The 21214-nt window shown below is 47.8% G+C and overlaps 7 protein-coding genes across 7 annotated transcripts; 5 read left to right on the top strand and 2 right to left on the bottom strand.

Moving 5' to 3' along the window:
• Positions 1–325: 325 nt before the first annotated feature.
• Positions 326–2361, top strand: IL334_005139 (uncharacterized protein; the record flags this gene model as incomplete). Its single annotated transcript, XM_062936853.1, has 12 exons — positions 326–433; positions 487–495; positions 556–611; positions 661–773; positions 820–829; positions 885–913; positions 963–1091; positions 1163–1219; positions 1275–1551; positions 1734–1953; positions 2008–2193; positions 2251–2361. 12 exons carry the CDS (start codon positions 326–328, stop codon positions 2359–2361), a joined length of 1305 nt encoding a protein of 434 aa, XP_062792904.1.
• Positions 2362–3281: 920 nt separating this feature from the next.
• On the top strand, positions 3282–5972 carry IL334_005140 (uncharacterized protein; the record flags this gene model as incomplete). Its single annotated transcript, XM_062936854.1, has 13 exons — positions 3282–3457; positions 3501–3721; positions 3783–4058; positions 4251–4287; positions 4377–4503; positions 4546–4782; positions 4824–4848; positions 4903–5075; positions 5187–5340; positions 5394–5478; positions 5551–5557; positions 5606–5711; positions 5758–5972. The coding sequence occupies 13 exons, from the start codon at positions 3282–3284 to the stop codon at positions 5970–5972; spliced, it is 1839 nt and encodes a 612-aa protein (XP_062792905.1).
• Positions 5973–6399: 427 nt separating this feature from the next.
• IL334_005141 (uncharacterized protein) lies at positions 6400–7195 on the top strand (the record flags this gene model as incomplete). Its single annotated transcript, XM_062936855.1, has 5 exons — positions 6400–6570; positions 6621–6632; positions 6694–6725; positions 6861–7096; positions 7146–7195. The coding sequence occupies 5 exons, from the start codon at positions 6400–6402 to the stop codon at positions 7193–7195; spliced, it is 501 nt and encodes a 166-aa protein (XP_062792906.1).
• A 328-nt stretch (positions 7196–7523) lies between these two features.
• IL334_005142 (uncharacterized protein) lies at positions 7524–8903 on the top strand (the record flags this gene model as incomplete). Its single annotated transcript, XM_062936856.1, has 5 exons — positions 7524–8134; positions 8206–8407; positions 8460–8626; positions 8692–8772; positions 8825–8903. The coding sequence occupies 5 exons, from the start codon at positions 7524–7526 to the stop codon at positions 8901–8903; spliced, it is 1140 nt and encodes a 379-aa protein (XP_062792907.1).
• Positions 8904–12875: 3972 nt separating this feature from the next.
• IL334_005143 (uncharacterized protein) lies at positions 12876–15303 on the bottom strand (the record flags this gene model as incomplete). Its single annotated transcript, XM_062936857.1, has 9 exons — positions 12876–13135; positions 13195–13263; positions 13331–13670; positions 13765–14180; positions 14245–14544; positions 14606–14788; positions 14864–14970; positions 15031–15244; positions 15300–15303. 9 exons carry the CDS (start codon positions 15301–15303, stop codon positions 12876–12878), a joined length of 1893 nt encoding a protein of 630 aa, XP_062792908.1.
• Positions 15304–16194: 891 nt separating this feature from the next.
• IL334_005144 (uncharacterized protein) lies at positions 16195–18798 on the bottom strand (the record flags this gene model as incomplete). The annotated part of the gene is made up of 16 exons (XM_062936858.1): positions 16195–16275; positions 16344–16489; positions 16543–16758; positions 16809–17056; positions 17107–17186; positions 17235–17371; positions 17421–17441; positions 17493–17511; positions 17559–17623; positions 17672–17717; positions 17782–17898; positions 17950–18058; positions 18111–18164; positions 18215–18360; positions 18405–18490; positions 18768–18798. The coding sequence occupies 16 exons, from the start codon at positions 18796–18798 to the stop codon at positions 16195–16197; spliced, it is 1602 nt and encodes a 533-aa protein (XP_062792909.1).
• A 216-nt stretch (positions 18799–19014) lies between these two features.
• Positions 19015–20649, top strand: IL334_005145 (uncharacterized protein; the record flags this gene model as incomplete). Its single annotated transcript, XM_062936859.1, has 10 exons — positions 19015–19105; positions 19155–19236; positions 19298–19386; positions 19431–19503; positions 19553–19596; positions 19652–19861; positions 19936–19968; positions 20017–20129; positions 20242–20464; positions 20513–20649. The coding sequence occupies 10 exons, from the start codon at positions 19015–19017 to the stop codon at positions 20647–20649; spliced, it is 1095 nt and encodes a 364-aa protein (XP_062792910.1).
• Positions 20650–21214: the final 565 nt, after the last annotated feature.

Raw genomic sequence — 21214 nt, forward strand, 5'->3', positions numbered from 1 at the left:
ATAGAATTTTGATGTTCGGTGAAGGCGTTTATTTAATGGATCCAATCAAAGTATTGATCAAGGAAGTTGCTTATCAAGTGATGTAAGTGGTGTAAGCGGTTGTTCTGCGGTTGCAACTCGCGGGAGGTCTTTCTGCCGGGAGGCAGACTCGGCTCGGGAGGATCAATTTTTCCGGGATGATTCCGTCGGGTGTCACGCCGCCCATATTGAGCCAGAGCCCGAACTCGAGACCCGATGATGTTCTTCAACGGATATATGACTCGTACCGTTTCACTGCACAAATCCACTCTTTCCCTCGGCAATCTCATCAATGCCTCCATAGACAATGTCACACACGGACGAGAAAGATCTCACATCTTCATCGGGGGAAGCACGTATCGAACCAGTGATGGTCGAGATCGACCCAGTCGAAGAGAAGAAAGTTTTGCGCAAGGTACGCTATGATCTACACTCACGACACAGAGCTAATCTCACGCTTGATTATAGCTTGACACTGTAAGTATTTGACAAAGCCTTCGGCCGTACTTGACTCACTGTATTGACCTGCCCATCCAGTATGTCATCAGTATCCTTGGATGCCTATATCTTCTCTCATTTTTGGATCGATCAAAGTGAGCATCACTACCTTCGCCGTCGATCTTCATACTGATGGCGGATTAGCATTGGTAATGCAAACGTGGCTGGTCTGTCAACGGACCTAGGACTTGTCGGAAACCAATATGGTACAGCCGTATCCATTGTATATGCGACCTATGTGACTTTCGAGCCAGTCTGTGAGTGTTATGCCAGGAAGGAAGCGACTTAGCTGATTTCCCTTAGATGCCAATTTGTGAGCCCTGTACACAATCTTGAGGCAATTGCAGAGTCTGACATTTCTTCCTCAGATTGAAGATTATAACTCCAAAAATCCTCTGTATGTCGCGGCATAGATTGTATGGGACGAAGACTGACGCTCATCTCAGTATCCGTCTCAACCTTTTGCTGGGGCGTGCTTACTATTGCAACCGCCTGGTCCACAAACTATCATGGTTTGATTACTATCCGAATCTTGCTCGGAGCCACCGAAGCCGGTCTCTTTCCATGTGTCAATAGTGAGTTGACTTTGGCTTGACTGTTCTGACCACGGCACCAGTGTATCTCCTCATGACGTATCGAAGGGAAGAGATCGGACGACGATTGTCATTCATTTACGTCTGCGCTGCACTCTCGGGCGCTTTTGGTGAGTGATATCGATAGATAGATGAGCAATCGCATTGCTGAGCAGTGGACAAAAGGTGGTCTGCTTGCCTACGGCTTAACGCAGATTAAGTCTTCGAAGCTTACCGGATGGCAATACCTGTACATCATCGAGGGCAGTATCTCAACCGCCTTTGCGCCCGTGGCGTACCTGCTCGTTCCCAACCAAGTCGATCAAGCTTGGTTCCTTAATCAACAGGAGAAGGCACTGTGTCAAGCGCGTACCATAACTAATAGACGATTCTACAATCCCGATGATCAGTTCGATTGGGCTCAAGTGAAACGAGCGCTTACCGACTGGAAAACATGGTGCCAGTGAGTGAAATCATCCGAGTCGCGCTGACGTTTCAGTGGCATCAACCAATTTCTGATTGACATCACACTATACGCTTTTACGACGTTCATGCCCACCATCATCAGAGGCTTGGGATATAGCTCTTACTATGCTCAACTAATGTAAGTGCGGCTCTACTGGGGAGGGTACTAACGATTTACAGGACGGTGCCAGCCTACGTAGTCGCGGCGCTTTCGCTCCTAACCTTTGGCCATTTCTCCGACAAGTACCAAGTTCGAAGTCCATTCATCATCTTGGCTCTGCTTTTTATCGTTATTGGATATATAGTCCTCATCGCCGCCCCCCAAGTTGGTGTTCGTTACTTTGGACTATTCCTCGTTGCTGTTGGCCTTTATCCATCTACTGCGCTGAATCTTGCATGGGTGAGCTGACGGACGACAGTCAAAACATGCTTTCGTCCTGCTGACAGGGAACAGTGTTCTGGAAATGCCGCTGGTCACTTCAAACGAGCGACGGCTTCCGGAACCATGCAGTTGATCGGCAACTGTGCGGGAGCGGCTATTGGATACATTTTCAATGCCCAGACTTCCCCTAGGTACTTCAAGGGCTTATATGTTGCACTTGGTGCCACTATCCTTTCGATGCTGCTGACCGCCTTCCAGGTCAGTATATCACTCACTCTTCTCAACCTCGTACTGACTGTATATTTTACCCCAAAGGCCTTGATGATCAAGAAGGAAAATGCTCGCAGGGAAAAACTCGTCAATGAAGGAGCCGAGGATCGTCCCGAATTGGGAGACGACAATGTACATTGGACTTACTACCTCTAGTCGGACGCAGATGTCTCTCAATGGTTGTTTATCGGAAAAGGAATGTGTCAATGTTATACAGTTGAAAATTAGTTGTCATGTGGAAGAAAAGTATGGGGTCTAGAGCGTACGATGTGAATGCATGAATCTCGTGTCTGTCCCGCCTTTTCATGTCACTCGTTATGCGATTGTCATCCGTTCCATAAGATGGATACACGTACTCGGAATCGTCGAAAGCTTGTCTTTCAAGGTGGCATTCCCCCACCTATAGTGACCACCGCAACGTCATTCACCTTATTATACACATTCATCGAAAATCTTCAGTCTTGTTGTAATACTCAGTTTTACATGCATGCTTCATATCTAAGGAGCTATTATAAATGGATTTTCCTCTTCTCCTGGACTGTCGCTGTCCACTGGTACCTCTTTCTCCTGTTATTTCTTAGTAGGTTTCTTCTTTTCGGCCGCCCTAGCACCCTCTATCCTAGTTACTTCCTATACTACAAACTTGGTACTAAAGGATTGTGTACCAAGGTAAGCCACTGTAACTCCTGCTCTAGTCTTCTTCCTAGCCTCCTGGGCAGCCGCTTAATTCCTTCACTTTGTTCTTGAGGACTATATGTTCAGCTTCAGATCACTCTAGAGCTGAAGATAAGGTCTGGATAGCTGCCTTGAGCTCGTCTGTATCTGGCATATTGAGTGACTTTGATATAGAGAGAAAAAGAGAGTGAATTATAGATGCATGAAAAACAGAGGTGATGCTTTCGTTCTGTATAATGATCGGTGGTGGTAAAATAAAGCAAGTTATCAAAAGATCGGAGATAAGTGGGTGGTCTAGTTAGGGATTAGCCGGGTTGAATAATCATTCGGCCCGTGATTCACAGATTAATGGATGAACTGCTATCTGCATGATTCACTTTTTGACATACTTCTCACCAATAATGCTTTCACACAAAGAGCCATCCATTTCATCGACACCTGCTGCTTCTAGCGGACAGAGATCAATATCGCCTTGTAACGTGCTGCACATAGCGTCGGATGAAAATCGGTCAATCAATGCAGCACGTCGACCACGGAACCGGCGGGCCTGTGATGCTTGTAGAACCAAGCGTCTCAGGTGAGTTCTTGTCGCGCAGTCCACGCTGACCGACTGTAAAAAGATGCGAGTATGATGCGCAACGAGAGGTCTGTCAGCGATGTTCAAGGCTTTCCATCGAGTGCCAAATGCTTCGACCTGCGCCGGCAGATCAACGACTACGGGCCAAGAGAGTCAGGCGAAGGGGCGCTACGTCGAGACGTGTGAGCGAGTCTGCATCGCTTTCCGATGAAACGGATAGTGAGATTGCCTCGCAATCACAAGGATTAGAACCCAGGTATCTCGGTGAGTCTCATCGTATCGCGTTCATTTTATCGATTGTAACACATGTTGACCTGCTCGGCAGGCTCTACCTCCCTGAGCGGGCTTGCCGCGCTCGCTTTAGAACTCTTTCCGCCTTCTACAAGGCCAAACCTCAACGAGCTGGACGATCAATACTCACATTTCCGCATTACCATGTGCTCGGGCGAAGAGGCGGTTTTGATTGGTCGAGGAGCATCAGCTGCTACAAAGCGAAGACCAACGGCAGGATCCAGAACGCGAGGAAATGAAGACGCTCATTTTGACGGATTCGGCGAAAGCATTGCAGGATCTGTGGAAAGTGAAGCCGTTTTACTGTCACGTAAGTCCACGTACACCAAGAATCAAGCTGAGGGACCGCAGTCATGCATTCATATCGCCTCAACATGCTTCCCGTTTGCGCAATTCTCTCACTGTCCGAACTGTGTTCTATCGAGCCCTCTCTTGGGTACGCCATTCACTCTGAAGAAGTCGGTCCACCGCCTCCGACGCCGCTACCACGAAACTTGTGTAGACTTGCCGTATGCACCTTGGCAGCCCTCTCCCGTCAGGTACCTAGGCGGATATATCACTCGTTGCTTGATCGATTGACTGCAAGTCTCGACGGCCCTGAGGGGTTGGATCTAATGCGCATAAGCAGTCTGGGCAACGTTCAAGTCCTACTGCTATTATCTCTCAGCGCTGAAATGCACTACGGCTCGAATGATTCGAGCGGCGGTCTAAGCTGGCTTAGGGTGGGGATGGGCATCAGAATGGCGCAAGACATCGTGAGTAATGGCTGTCAGTTCTGCCTGCTGATCACCTCGCAGGGTCTTCACCGAGAAATCACTTCGCAATCAATCCCTTCGCAACAGCTCAATAGGAGACGGAGAGTCTGGGCTGCGTGCGTTATAGCAGACAGATGGTATGCGATTTCATTTGGAAGGCCAATGGCGATCAATCTTCTTGATTCCGATACGCTAGAACCCTCAATGTACGGGGACAATGCTAGAAAAGATGGTACATCTCGGGATACTCCTTTTCAAGTTCACACGGAACTAGCAAAGGTAGGAGCATGGTTGAGACATCTGCTGATGCACTATTTCAGCTGAGCATACTGCTGGGACGAGTCAGTAAGTAATTTTCGATCCTTCTGGTGTCCAAAAGGCACAGCTGAGAAAGTTTAGTACGATATGCATATAGCCCCTTCGGTATGGATTTATGTACAGATGATCAACTACATGACATCACGGACGACTTGCAAAATTGGCGGTCAGGCCTTGCCCCGTCATTGGAACTGGGATCGACTCGGGAAAGCTCTCATGCTGGCTTAGTCAACCTGCTGGCAACATGCGTGGAAGTGAGTTTTGCATCAAATCGCACAATTGGGTCTCTGCTGACACCTGTGCGCAGTTTCTTCTTGTCCGTAAAGCCTTAGAACAATGCTTCGGGAGGCTAATCTAGCTGCTAGCTTCGCGCGTTTCTTCGTCCAATCAAGCCGATACCGGTCACGGTGATTTATCGACCAACTCGCGCACAATGGGACAATGTAGTGGCCAGGTCAGGCCAAGCAATATCATGGGCCGCCCGAGAGGGAGCTTATTATCTAGATACTTGGTTTCCAGGTAAGCGCGATGCGCAACATTTATCCAGTTGAGTCAAGCTGATAGACACGCAGTCATGTATTCATTAACATGGTGTTTTATCGTTCAGCTACATGCTTACGTCGAAACAAAAAATGAAGCGACGTTGCTGCTCATTCAGTTAGCCGAGGGATCACTGCGACAGTGGGCCGCTGGCGTTGCGTCCGAATGAATCGCCGATAATGCACTCAGGACAAAGGTGAGTTGATTGAAGTACAAGGCTCTGGCGCTCATCGATCGCCTCAAGGTTGTAGCACTCGTCTCGATACTTTCGTCTGCCGCCGCGCGGCTTTCTGAAGCACCCGAAGAACAGGCATTTCATGTTTTCGGTTCAGAGTCCTCTTCTATCTCTGGTAAGTCAAGAAAGCTCCATGGAAATGTACTCCTATCGGCTGATAGACACCGAAGATGCAGCTCAGCTTTTGCCACCTTACGCATGCGATTCCAGCTTGCAATTTTCAAACAACGATTTCAGCTCCTTGTCACAGCTTTTACCTGCGTTCGATGAAGATATGTCTGTGCTCAACCAGTTCTTTTTCGGTTCTCAGAATGATTGGTCATATCGCGGGGACACGGAGTCGTTGGGGGAAGATATTTTGCCAGGTGGTCAATAGTCGTAGAGAACGTTTGCTGCCAGTTGTAGGCTAGAGCATGTGCAGATAATATGACCATACAAGCACACAGCAGAACTGTTGCGAATGGCAGCGAATAAAAACCCGCCCTGAATGTTCGGCTCGGGAGCAGGTGTCTTTCGGGAGACCAATAATGTTGAAAAACGCTGATGGACCAATCAGAAGTCATCTTCTCCACCCATATAAATTTATCTTGAGCCGTCATACCGGGGGTTTTTCGGGTGTCAATCCGGATGTGGGATGTTCCTCGGGAGGCAAATGGGAAAGTTGAGACAATCTGTGCAATCTACCAACAAGCGGATTCATGTAGCAGCATGACTAGTCATATTGCGTAGCAGCATGTAGCGGTTCACAACATCAGTATATATCTAAATTACACTTTGCTTCTACACCGCCTCCACGCCCCATAATGGTATCCGCCAAGCTGCACGACGCTTCGAACGGCGATGTCATTCATGACGATTCACGACATCGTCTGGTCCTGCTCAACAAGCTCGACCGCAAACAGCCTGCTTATGGTACTTTCCTGATGCTGTCTTCAGCATGGACATCAAGAATTGTCGCGCAGGCTGGCTGGGATGTAAGTCTGAGCCATCGACCCTCGAGCTGACGTCCAGTACGTCATTGTAGACTGCGAGCATGGTAGGCTTTGCTCGCTCTATAACTGCTCATGAATCTTAATCTGACTTGAGACCTCTTGCAGGCAACATTGACGATGGTGATATGCACGATAGCGTCAGTGCCATAGCGGCTTGCGGCGTCTCACCCATCGTGCGTGTCAGAGGCATCGATGCCACCTTGATCAAACGAGCATTGGATACAGGAGCACAGTGAGTTGACTGCGAACACAACTGAGTGGCTGACAAGCAGCGGTTTGATGATTCCCATGATCAATACTGCAGATCAAGCACGAGCGGTGGTGCAGGCGTCCAAATTCCCCCCCAATGGAGTGAGAGGTCAAGGTTCGCCATTTGCATCGACAGCTCATGGCATGACTACGCCCGAATACCTCAGCACGGCGAACCGTAATGTTTTGACAATCATCCAGATCGAATCGCAAGCTGGTCTCGCCAATGTTGAAGAGATATGTCAAGTGGACGGAATAGGTGGGTCTTCTTGGAATCATGCCGCAAAGGGACGCTCACGACACTGTAGATGCCCTCTTCATTGGTCCTAACGATCTATCAATGTCTCTGTTCAATTAAGCACCTCCAAAATGGAACGAACCTATATTCCTCGCTGCCCTGGATAAAATTCACGCCGCCGCAAGAAAGTATGGGAAGCATGTTGGCATCCTCTATGCCGATGGACAACAAGCTCAGCTCGCTCAAGCTGTCAAGCCGTATGATATAGTTGGTATAGGAGGAGATGTAAAGGCCCTCACTGGTTGGATGACTTCTCAGTTGATGGCCGCGAAGAGAAGCCACTCGTCAAGAACAGGTCATTCCGGCAGGGAAGCTTATGAGCAGATCGAGCTTTCTGTTCCCGACACGTGAGTGCCAGTCTGTTTCGAAGATGGCTCATAAAGACAGCATGTTCGCTCTTGTTACTCGATTCAATGCCGATTCAGATCCCATCAAGGTAAATTTGGCGCCTGGTACCTACAAAGATCCGGAAGGCAAACCGTGGGTATTACCTGCATTACAGAAAGCAGCTGAGATACTGCTCGACACCCCAACATACAATCACGAATACCTTGGGATTCAAGGACACTTGGAGTTTCTTCGGCTCGCCGCGCAACTCACACTGGGCTCATCTGTTTCAGCTGTCGCTTCCTTGCAGACGGTTGGAGGAACAGGGGCATGTCACATCGGCGCTGTGTTCCTGAAGAAATTATATGACCATACCAACAAACCTTTGCAAGTGTTCATCTCAGACCCATCGTGGGAGAATCACCATGCCGTCTTTCAGCACGTAGGTCTGCAGACCCGCACTTACTCGATGTACGACACTCAGACAAAGGAACTCGATTTCGTGGCGATGAAGGCGACGATCTCGGCGGCTCTCGAGGGGAGCGTGATAGTGCTGCATGCCTGCGCCCACAACCCTACAGGATGTGATCCATCCCCAGAGCAATGGGATGAACTCGCGCTACTGTTCAAAGAGCGTGAACTCATTGCGTTCTTCGATAGCGCTTATCAGGGGTACGCATCGGGCGATATGGTAAAGGATAGATAGTGAGTCTCCGCTCATGAATACTGAATTGACCAGTCAGCTCCATCGAAACGTTCCTACGAGGTGACGTCCAGCTACTCGTGGCCCAGAGCTTCTCCAAGAATGCTGGAATGTATGGGGAGCGGTTAGGTGCTCTTCATGTCCCTTGCCCGACATCCCGAGCCGCGGATCACGTTGTCGACATTCTCAAAGCCATTACTCGACGCGAGATTTCAACCCCACCACGGTTTGCGGCCGATCTGGTGGGTGACCATCTGCTCTGAAAGTTTTACGCGCTAACTTGTCCGCGACCAGATGACCATCGTCATGAGTAATCCTGAGCTATTCCAGGAATGGACAGAAGACATCAGAACAATGAGTAACCGACTCAGTGACATGAGAAAAGAACTTGTGGAAACGTTGAGAAGGCTGGGAACTCCAGGCGATTGGACGCACATCACCAAGCAGAGAGGAATGTTCTCGTAAGTATCCATTTTAAGTGCAACAACGAGAACTTGGACTCACCCTGATCATCGCTCTCGTTCAGGTTCACCGGATTGACTGCTGCGCAAACTCGCTATCTTACAGACCGGTGTCATATCTACCTTCCTCCCAGCGGCCGACTGAGGTAAGTCGCGATGTCATGACCGAAGCGAGACAGAACGCTGATGAAATTACAGCGTGACGGGCCTGACAAGACTCAATATGGGATATGTTACAAAGTCCATCGATTTCGCAGTGCGAAACATAAGAGAATGAACCTGTCTATATATATTCGGTGCCCTCACATAATGTGACTATATGATGTATGAAGCCACGTCGCAGAACGTCGTATGACTGTGTAGTCCGCCGTCCCCCAGGTCAGGTACGCAACATAGGGCCCAACTCATCATTGTGAGCTTCGCGATGCGGAACATGGTCGTGCGCTCCGTTAGATCGTTCTCGTACCGCCCAGCTAATTCTTGCTTCTCTGCGAATCTCGGAAGTTTGAGGGATTCAAAAGGCATCTGGAGGGTTCGTGTAAGATGTTGCCCCTTCGGGGATCACATCTCCATCTGACGGCTTGACAAGATGCAAAGCATCCAACATCCTCGGTAGCTTCTTCAAGATGGTTGAAAAGATGCGCAACACCAGCAGAATCAGTATGAAGTCCCGACCTCGGCGGGATATCCGAGAAACAGGAAAATGCGGAAGACCATTTACCGGGGTTAGGGGGAGATGATTTATCTTAACATTGATCTTTCTCCGTCTTTCAGTCCAGCTGAGAATTGTAAAAGATAATTGGCATTTCAAATTGAGAACTACTATATGCATTGCATGTATCTAAGGTAATTTATGTATTCTAATTTGAGCTTGAGATCCAACCCTCATCACCTCTTCTCTGTCTTCGCCAGCAAACGCTGTTCCTCTTTGTAACTCTTATAGAGTTTCGAACCAGCTTCCATCGAAGCAAATAGAATGGTCGATGGGTAGTCATCCTCCACTGCCGTACCTGGATGGAATTTGACCCATCCACGCAGTGCAGTTCTCAGAATCCCCTTACTCCTATTCAACTCTTCGGAAGACAACAATCTGTCTTGCTTCTTCTTCGCTTGTGACCAAGAGCAACTGTCCTTTGATATCTCCGTGATTAGTATAGTTGACCACCCCGACCGTTCCACCTTTCTTCCGTACTCCATCCATAGAACCTTGCCTATGTCACTCGACTTGTCGTAGGTAGAGCTTATAAATTCGATGGACGAGCGAGGGAACCTAAGGTGGTAGTACTTCATACCGAGTTTTTCGATCGTTTGCAGCAATGGGAATCCTCAACTCTTCTGCATTTTCTCCTGCCACACAACTCAATCCAGCCACAACTTCTCTGACGTTGCATAATTGACTATGCGTTTCGGAGGGATGGGTGCGTCATTAGTGGCGAAAGTAGCATCGGTGGGGAGTTGATATGTTCCAGGGATAAGAATTCCTCGCTGCTCGAATTCGTGTTCGTCCGTCAGCGTTCTTTCATTATGACAACATGTGCCGAGGTACACGAGGTCGTCATGGTGTGGGGGGATTCAAGGGGAATGGGGGTTGGGGCTGGAGCAAGTGAAGAAGACGAAGATGCAGCTGCAGATGGCCTCTACAATGGGAAGGACTAAATTTAGCTTCTCATCTCAACACATCACATCACATAGGTAGAAGTTCACTCACCCGTCGTTTCTCAATAGAAAGAAACTAATTTCAATGAACGGCGATGCCAGAGTGAAGCCTGGTTGAGAATTAATTCAAGTCCTGACTTTCTTTCTCTTTTTCCTTCCCACCAATAGATGAAGTGACCACATCTGCTCCAGTCTCACGCGATCCTGTCTCTTCAAGCGTTTGAGAGTCTTTATGAGTTCTCATAGCTTCCGCGGGATCGTCCCTGTCTCTGTTTACGGTGCTTGGAGGAGTGCAAGAGCGAGGTGTGATGTGAAATTGAGGGAGAGTAGCGGATAGGGCAGATGTCAGAAGCGGTAGTCGCAGGTGGAAGAGATGTACAAAGAGCGCTAGGTTGAGATGGGAGAAGAGAGAGTATTGAGATGTTAGAATTCGAGCCGATATTGGAGAAGGACAATGTGTAATTGTTGTTTATGATGGGGGTGGGCATCGACTCGAGGGATGAGTGTAGGCTAGTCGCCCGGGGGATGTGGTCTGTGATGGGTGGAAGCTCAGACGAATGTCTACGTCTCCTAGGTAGATGGGCAGGTGGAGCATCTGTTGCAAAGTAAGCTGTTGCATCGTAGTCCAGTTGGAATGAAAAAACAGACAAGACACTTACGGTATTTTTGATGAAACGTGTCTGACCTTTCACCGGTGATCTCATACGATGCACGCGACGGTATGGTTTGACTGCTTCCCTTCCGTCTATAACGCATGCTGTCCCACCCTTATAGCATTGCACCATTGTATGGTTCAGAAGGACAGGTTTCGATCTCAGTCATTATAGGCGTCGGAGGAATTGCTTGAGGTTCAGTCGACCAACGGGAAGTCTTTTGAGTTGAAGGGGTTGGATCGACTGAGATGTTGTGTCATCCTCACAAGTATCTCTAGGCTCTTAATCATGATAGAGGGATTGTGCGTATTGAGAGGTCTGGTAGATGAGGGCTGAGAGGTTGGTGTGACGGGGTTTATAGGCGACTCGGGCGTCAAAGGCAGTGACGGACGTAGTGTTAATTGGTTTATCGCAGGGGTAGTCTGCTAACAAGTCAGTGTTCTTTTCAACGAGAGCAGCTCACCCTATGATCCGCCCCAACCTTTGAGTATCTCTTCTCTAGCTCCTCTCATTTCTCCTCCATCCGCACTGATTTATAGCCTGAAATGGTGACAACGCCCTTGATGGTCGCCGCGCTGCGATTCACATCAATAATCGAGGTTGATATAGTACCAGAGTTGAGCGCTGCAGTTGTGATGATCCCCTGTATATCAGAGACCTTCTTTGCATCCTTGTCAACCTCCAAAGTGATATTTCGAGGATCGTCCGAGAGTTTGTCGACGAGGTAACTCATCGGAAGTACCTTGAGAAATTGAGATTGATGTGTTCAGCGCTGTTGCTATTTCGTTCGAATCATTTGCAGTTTGAAATGCCAGGTTGATGTTAATGACAGGATTATTCACCTTGATTTGTAATTCATTGGTAGCTGCAAGAGCAGACTGAAAATGTCTTCTCATTGACAGTCATATGGCCAGCAGTCTCTGTAGCGGCGTCTTCTGACTGTCGCGAGGTTGCAGATGATTGGTTACTCGCGGTAGCATCATACTGTGCTTGCTGAGCGAACGATTCAGCAGCTTGGGAAAAGCTTGACGTCGATGTAGTATACTGTTCGGCTTTTCCAGAAGATGAAATTGCATTGGCGGCCGAGTCTGCATACTGTTTGGCAGCGGTATCAGAGTTTGAAGCAGCGTTCGTTGAAGCTTTTTTGTATGAGGACGAGTTACCTGCTGAGGTTTTTGCTTCTCTGGCAGAGGTAGCAGCAACGTTTGCGGACTCTTTGGAAGATAGGGCCGATTGTGGTTTCAGAGTTTCTTGCAATAGGAGGTCTATTTAGGCGAATAGAATGGGATATGTTAGGCTCACCATCAACAATATAGGCTCGAGCAGAAGTAAGAATATAGGCCAGAACAAAGGATAGAATATAAGCTAGAATTGATCTTTCAGATTACATAACATTTTACATAGTAATATCGTTTAATAGAAGGATTGAAGGCGTTAGTATTGGTGGTATGAGTGCCAATAATCTGACAGAGAATAGAGATAGTGATAAGTAGTCAATTAGTCATTAAGTCATATAACAGATATATGCATCCCCCATAGTAACGATACGGTGTTATCACCAAGAATAGATCCAATAGTGGAACCAAGTTTAAATCCAATAGTGGAAATCAAGTTTTACAATAGTGGAAATAAGTTTAGAGGTTCCGGTTGTATCTCGGTCGTTCTTCTCCCCTTCTGACCGGGTTGATAGGGAATTTGCATTCAACCATCCGGACGGGCTGGGCCTGGGACATAGTCAGTGTGTGGAACTGAAAGGTGCTGGGTGTCTGGGGACGGTCGTAGTATGGGGGTTTTTGGAATTGAAAACGACCCCATTGTTACGGCGTCGTGTGTTTTAGAAGCATGGTAAAGAGAAACAGCTGAATCGTGTCAACATTCATAGTCCATCGACTATGTAGGGTTACGAACTAAGTACAGAAGCGCTATTGATCAATTTACTTCTAGCGACGAGGGAAGTCTTCCACTTCCACTTCTGCGTCTATGCTTCTGCTCTCTTCTTTAACCTGCATTCGCTGGTTTCTACCTTGCTGTCGATCAACGTTTGCGAATTCTCTGATAGGCTCATTGAGGTGCTTGAATAATGTTGGACAGATGAAAATACAGAAAAAGTTGGCGACTGCTAAAGCGACATACGGCCATACCAGGTATGGGTCTTTTATAACATCACTTAAAGCAAGACCGATGGCGGCGGAAATGGCCTCTGATTTGCACCGAAGGAAAAGTCAGTTCAAGTTGGTAGATAGCGACAGGCAAACATACGGTTAAACAGGATTATACCAACGACCAAAGACTTCATTCTTGCCGGCGCTCGGGTGTAAGCAATTTCATCTGCGTAAGGATTTCCGTAAGCACATTGGTAGACAGGCTATGTTCACATATGGCGACTATCACTTACAAGCAGTCACCGCGACAAAGACCTCGCCTATACCGGGAAGAGCGCTCAAAATGATTTGCCAAGCTAGAGGTACTGGTGATACACCCAATTCACAGTCGGTCGCGTACTTCCCACAGGGCGATGTTGCGTAAATTCTCCACTGAATCAAAGCTCCCGCTACCATGTTGATAGTAGCTAAAGCGAATCCAATACTAAGTCTTGTCATTGGCATGATGGGTCTACCTTTCTTCTCAAACCATCTGTACATCAGACCAATGATGGGGGTGAAGACGATGATACACAATGGGTTGAAATTGCCGAATAAATCGTTTGGAATGGAGTTTAGAGTCATCGCTGCGGACTACATCGGAACAATATAATAAAACCTGTGATTAGCAATAACAACTTAAGGGGAAGCAGTCGGAGACGATTTGCAGGCTGCATTAGAGACTCACCATGTCATTCTCCATATTACCGATACCACCATCTGCAAGGTAGAATATGGGTAATAACCAAGATACAGCACAAGCTTCCAAAGTCTGACGCACTTCAGAAACAAATTGATCGTCCCAGATGACCCTTTTCTCATTGATGACTCCGTCCGTAATCAAGATCTGAGATGGTTTGGTCGAGTTCCATGCGGCGTCACCGCCTCTCCAAGCTTTAGCAAATCCGTTCCTATTGAATAACTCTTTGATGACTCTCAAGGCCTCGACTAAGACTGATCCTTGAGCAGGAGCCAAGTACAGTCTCTTGTAAACTACCAAAAGAACGATCGGGACCAAAATATAGATAACACCTGGGAGCAAGTATGCCAGCCAGAACCCTACTAGTCGTTGCACGTAAGACTCGACGATCATCCAGAAAGAACCTGACGAGATCAATATAAATCAGCGCTGTGCTCGTTAGCGGGTTTTGAGGATGAAGCGACTCACCGATGTTGATACACCAGTAGAAGATAAGCATATACCTTTGTACAGTCACTTGAGGATCGACGATGACTCTTTCACCAGACTTAGTGGTTCTGATGACTGGCCTTTTGACGGGAGATTGGTCGCACATCAAGGGAGCTAGGCAAGGTTTGATGAACCCAGCTGCGAAAGCGAGAATGATGACGGCAATCATGAACGGTGGGAAAGAGTGACCACTTTTAATAATGGACGGAATAGCGGGGATGACTAAGATGATATGCGCAATCGCACCAATAGCTACGCCAACGCAAACTGTCTTCCATCCTTTTCATGAGAACACTTCAGCTTGCGCTCGCTACTGGTGGTATGTAATAAATAGACTTACGACCCCATTTTGTATCAGAGACTACCCCACCGAGAATAGGGATAACATAACTTAGAAAAGTAAAAGTGGACGTTACAGCTGAAGCTGACACTGAACCCATACCCAATGCACCCGCTGTCTGGTTTTTACCAGCTGCTCCTTTGGCTACTGCGCCTGCACCATTACCACCTTTAGGCAGGGGACCTACGCCGTGTCGACCGAACAATCAGCTCATTGCGGTGGAACCAGCAATTCTGGAAACGTAAATCACGAGCTCACCTCGCACGAAGTTGGCAAATGGTTTTTTGGAGCCATAATAAGAGGCTCGCTCGGCGATCTCGACCACGCAGAGAAGTATAGCAGCCCAGTGGATAGGAGCTGGAACCCTGACACAGAGAGACATTAGCGTGACTGGAAACTGTGAGTGGATAAAGTTGGTTACTCACTTTCTGAGTGTTCGATATTCTTCTTCGGTTGGTTCGATGTTTTCACCATGGTCCAGTGCGTGATTTGCGTCGACACGATAAGTATCGTTGAAAGTTGAAAGCGCTTTCTTCTCCCCGTGATTGTCTTGTCCAGCTAGACTTCCGGGTAGGCCAGGTGGCGGTACAGCCGCCGAAGTCAGATCTAACGTTGGTGCTACTTGACCTTCGACCAAGACTGGTATGAGCTATTCAACTCTCGGAATGAGGCATGGCATGGCGGTATCACTCACTCATTTCGACTACAGTAGCTTGGCCTATGGGTCATGGACTTTGCGTGGAAGGGAATGAGCAGTTTCCATCTTTGAATGAGCGCTATATATCGTCTCCAGATGTGTTTCTGGCTCCTCTACCAAATTTTCTTCTTCGCGATCATTGGCAACATTTTCTCTTCGCTTTTTGGTGTCAGATCACGCTATCAAAGCTTAATCCATCAATATGCATGACAACACCTGGAGCCCATATGGTAACACATGACTCTAATAGGGACAGAACGAAAGACTCGCACTTTCGCGACATGTGAGTCGTTACAAGGAAGGACAGGGGTGACAGGCAGGTCAAGAATAATCGCACCTTTTCCTGTTCAGATCATGGTTTAGGTCCAACCCACATACTAAATCTATAGAAACGAATGGCGACGATTCATGTCGCTTGAATAATTCATTGGCGTATTGCCAAAAATTGTGTTTGAGTCACTGATTTGACGCGCGAAGCGGAATGGCATTCGAATCGATCCAAATAACGAGCGATCACGCCTTACCTCTTTTAACGAACGACTCAAGCGTTCCGGCTTTCATTGTGTAATTGAGGAATTCCTCATTTCCTGCTACAGCCGAATGTGGGTGAAACAATCAAAAATTCCCGCGCATCTCCGTAAGCGGATCTCTTTCTCACCGTCGAGACTTTGCAACCTTCCTGGACTGGTTATCAATCCTCGTCATTCATTCACTCGATGTCGGTGTTATCCAAACGTTACCAGCACACAATTATACACGTGAGCTTTGATTGGGTCAGCTACATTCCATACGCCTGCTGAACAAACCACCCTTCCCAGGACACGATGCATGCCTCAGATCTATCATCACACCATCACCCAAATCGCAAACTCAAAATGAATCAATCTCCCATCTATATATACTCTCGCAACCCAACACCAACTCTTGACTCCCTTCCATGCTCGCCCAGCAACTCACGAGTCTTCGATTCGCTCTGCCCATCATAGCTAGCGAAGGTATCAGCTGAGCTGCTGAACTTCTATATCCTCCTCGCAGACTCACAACATAACGGAAACCCGGTAGCTGAAGATCGGTTTTGTCTGCAAATTCGTCTTCAGGACTGTTTTGTGGCTGGCCCTCAGCGAGAAGCTTGTCTCTTCGTCTGTTTTCCCGGACGTAGTAGATTCTCAGGATGATAAGGAATACGGCTGTGATTTCCAACGGTCAGAAGACATCACTCAGATCTGTGAGGAAATCCTACCTTGAAGCCCGATGCAGATAATATCGGCTATGAATACAGATCGATAGGCTGGTACCTCACCGGTCTTCACCATAAATGGACCGCTGATGTTACCCAAAGCGTAACCGAAGAAAGCGTACGAAGATAAAGTGATACGCTTGGTGTAACCAGCACTGTTGACACCGGGCAATGCCAAACAAATGAAGAGACAGGATGCGAATGGTGGGAACAGGTAAACTGACGTACTATTAGCATGGTCGTGAGAATCACCTAAGCACAGAACTCACCTCCAGTCAATAATCCAGCCACGTTGGATCGAGGTAGCACGATTTGCAGAAGCAATCCGATGAACGTGGGAACCAACATTCCAATCGAGACGTAGATACGTCCATCGGGAATCCTCTGGGCCAACCACCCTCCGAGCAGAATGCAAACCATGTTGATGAAGCCTTGTGGGATATAAATTAAGGTGGATTGCAAAGAGGTGAAACCAAAACTGGCAATGGTAAGAGTGCCGAAAGCTCCAAATCCACCACTATGTAGGATATCAGCACCTCGCATGGCGGAAGAAGAACAAAGACCCACTTGAGCACTTCGTTACAGAAGATTGTAAGGAACAGTAACAATCCTTGAGGATCTTTGAAGGGATCCAAGGCCTCTCGAACCTTAATGAGGGTCAGCAAGAGTCTAATCGAACACCACGTGTGCCTCACTTGGTTCCACTTCAATTGTCTATTCAAGATACCGGTTTTGTTATTTCGAATTCGATGTACAGCTAGGACACGTTCCTCTTCGGTGAGGAACTTTGCGTACATAGGTGATGGGGGCAAGAGTAGGAACACAATTACTCCTGTTGGCATGTCAGTAGTGGATCGCAGATTGATGCGCGATGGACTCACCCCACACAACCGTGATAAGTCCTTTGATTAAAACGTTAGTACCAGCCCAATCTTGAACCAATCTCTACTTACCATTAATTACAAAGATCCACTATTGACATCGTTAGCAAATATCAGCAGTTGACACTCTCGACTCACTTTCCAGCCAGCAATACCACTGTTGACGTGACCCATGCCAAAAGCGATGATACCGCCGACCATAGCTGAGACATATCAGCTGACTGCCTGTGTCTGTATCATGTTTGACCTACAGCCGAAACCGTTCGCAGCAGCCCATGCCCCGGTTCTCAAAGCTTGCTCTTTACGAGTATAATACATTCCGTTCTGAGACATCAGCGGGATTCCTTTTTTTACAACTTACAATCAAAATGAACGTGGGGGTAATTAAGGACTCGAAGCCACCCAAGATAAATCGTAAGACTGCCATTCCTGCAAAGTTGTGTGCTCCAGCGGTAGCAATGAGGATTCCTCCCCAGGCCTATGACACCCGTCAGAGAACACAGTAACTGGAAACATGGAAAAAACATACCACAATAGCAACACCGATGAATCGACCCATGGGAAACTTTTGAGAGAGTAGCGTGGTGGGGTATTCGCAGACAAGGTATCCAAAGTAGAACAATGAGGACAGCCAAGAGCTGGAAAGAGGCTGTCAGCTTGATTTGCACACGGTGGATGGAGTATACTCACTATTGTTTCCCATGAAGATGTAGGTCCTTTGACAGAGTGAAGACGCTCGCATAGCTGTGCTGGATCAGCGCACATCCTACCGTCAGAAGGCAATGGCCGCTCACCCCAAACAACTCTTGTCGATACATTGCAAGGCGTAAGTGAAGAATAGTATGGGTATGAGTCGTTTGTCGAGTTTGCGGACTAAAGCCTTGTAGTCTGCTCCTGTGGCTTGAGAGATGATAGTCTGGGTATCGGCATTTTTGAGAAACTGTAGAGATGTTAGCGTGAGTGGCGGTAGATTTACACACTCACCTTCCCTGCTTCGTCTTCGCCGGCAACCAGAGACGGATCCTCAAGAGTTGCTGGAGATTTGTCTCCTAGATGCTTGTCTTCGACATCTTCGTAGTAATGTGCAGCCAGTTTGATACGTTGGTCCCGTCCATGTTAGAGGCTATTCCTGTCATCTGGCCGATCCTGTTATATATCTGTGCTCTGTGCTTGGAAATCGCAGATTTTTTCCAAATTTGCGAAACCAATGTTCGTCCACATGTCGCGCCATTCCAATCAATCATCGCGTGATCCCGAATGCATCTTGAGCCGAATTGAATGTTAATGAAGGCAGAACGCCTGTACAAATTTCGGGGATAGACTCAGCTATATCTTCGGAGTACACACGAACCCGATTGCCAATGAGACATGTCGACATATTTCGGACCACTGCGAACAGAAAATGTTCAAAAAAAGCCCCTTTAGTGTCGGGTTTCCGAATTGCATTCGGAATTACTATCACGTCATTTTGATGCATAAAGTGCTTAATCGCCAATCCCATGTGAGGACCGGTGAGTGGAGGGACCTAGACAGTTACATCAAAGATTCTAACATGGGTTAGAACATACCTTCTTCCTCAACAATAGCCCCTGTCATGTCCCCCATCGCTGTACACGAGACCGCAGCTATGCCTGTGAAGCCAGCCACTGTACCGTACTCGCAGACCCCAGAGACCACCGCAGACTGTGAGTGATGACGTCCTGTTTATTGTCGTCGAGCTGACATTCTCGCCAGTGGAGTGGGCAGAACTGGTCAACCTCGATCTGTCTACGTTTGATCAGCCGGGAGGCAAGGAAGCTCTAGCAAAACAACTCAAGTATGCGGTACACAACGTAGGGTGAGTAGGGCGTAAATAGATCTTTCAGCTAATCTTTCAGCTTCTTCTATGTATCCAATTTCGGATTGTCTCAAGATGAGGTAGATTATCAGTTCTCCATCGGAAAAAGGATTTTTGATTTGCCGCTTGGTAGGTGAAACGTTCTCAATAATCCAGCTGAGACTCTTTGACAGCGGAAAAGGTCAAGTACGGAGCAGACACGAAATCATTCTCCTATAACGGATACACCGGCCCAGCAGTTTACGAGTGAGTTGCTACAGGTTTGCAGTATTGAAAGTTTGTTGATCTGGAGCAGGCCCGATTCTACAGAGTATGATCCCCGCCACAATATCCAGAGCTGTACGTACAACTCGCATTTCGCATTTATGTGACAGCTTGTTGACACGATGCGCAGACAATATCCCTAAATTCATCCCCGACTTCCCCGGAAAAGAAAGGCATCCTCCGGTAGTCCAAGAGAATTGGGAGACAATCGAGCGCTTTGCTAAAACAGTCCATAAGAATGTGATTGAACGGCTCTTGATCATCTTCGCCATTGTCCTGGAATTACAGGACGAGCAGTACTTTGTGAAGCGCCATTTATACGATGTAAGGGGCGAAGATCGTGAGTGACCCTGGCTGCGAACAAAGCTGATTGGGTAGATCTCCGGTACATGCTATACACTGCGAGAGACGAAGCTGTCAACGCGGAAGCCAAAAAGCTGTATTCGAGTAAGTTTTAACCGCACTTTAGTTGATTTTGTCGCTGATACTTCGTAGCCGGACACACCGATCTCGGTTCCATTACGCTGCTTTTCAAGCAGCCGGTAGCTGGTCTGCAGGTGCTGAATAATGACGGCCGATACCGATGGGTCAAGGCGGTCCCAGGCACAGTGAGTCTCATGGAGTAAAGGTGATCGACTGTCGGCTGACCAAGAGTATAGATCACTGTGAACATTGTATGTATCGTAATCACCGATATCACCAAAAGCTGACTTGCCCTAGGCGGACACACTGTCCTTGCTATCTGGAAGATACCTCAAGTCGTCCATCCACAGAGTATCTGTTCCTCCAGCTGATCAAAAACACCTCGATCGACACGGTGTCCTGTTCTTCATCCGTCCAAACAACGACGTTCTAGTCGAAGTGGTCAAAGATAGTCCGCTATTACAGAAAGAGGGGGTGTACGATACTCTGGAGGAAAGAGAAAACCCTTTAACTGTAGGAAGTGAGTGGTTCCCACAGCTGGTGTGCGATTTAACTGATCATCTGTTAGCCTGGGTGAATGAACGCCAGAAGCACATTTTCAAGAACGTCTACAATATAACCGATGCAGGACAGGGTAAAGAAGGAGCGGAAAGGGCCGAGCTCGAGGCGGAAGTCGCTGGTATCAAAATCAAGTATTGGAATTAGGCATATCAATCTGGATGAGTCGGATTGGTACTTGAATGTCGCCGTTCCATCTTACTGCATGATAGTTGGTGTAAAGTTGTCAGGATTGAGCGTGAATTTATGCCCAGCAAAGGCAAAGTCAGCATTTTATCGGCGCAGAGAATCAATCGGACTCTGCTCCCTCCTCGATGGAACTTGCTCAGATATCATTTTTTTAACCGAGACAGCCATTAGTAGCCTACAGCGTTGAGCCGCGCCGCAGCAGTCTAAACTTCGGCCTGCCGTCGGAATCCGCCAAGTATCACTATCAGTAACCCAGAATACCTCTCGCAATACACGGTCTAACAGGCGACGGTTGTTCAGTCGTCTGCTCGACTGAGTCCATACTTCCCGGCGCTTCTAATTCGTGTTCATCGGACCGCTTGCAGCAGGCTGGATTAGCGCACTATCACATCTGCAGCATTCATACTAGGTACCGCTTTTACAAGGAATACGTGTTCTTCCGAAGCCCATGCCGCTCTGCAAAATCCCGCACTAGCGATCCCCGTCCATTTAGCTTGAGTCCCAATCGTCACTTTCCGTAGAC

This window comes from Kwoniella shivajii, chromosome 7 (genome assembly GCF_035658355.1).
Source record: "Kwoniella shivajii chromosome 7, complete sequence".
NCBI classification, from domain to species: Eukaryota; Fungi; Basidiomycota; class Tremellomycetes; order Tremellales; family Cryptococcaceae; genus Kwoniella; species Kwoniella shivajii.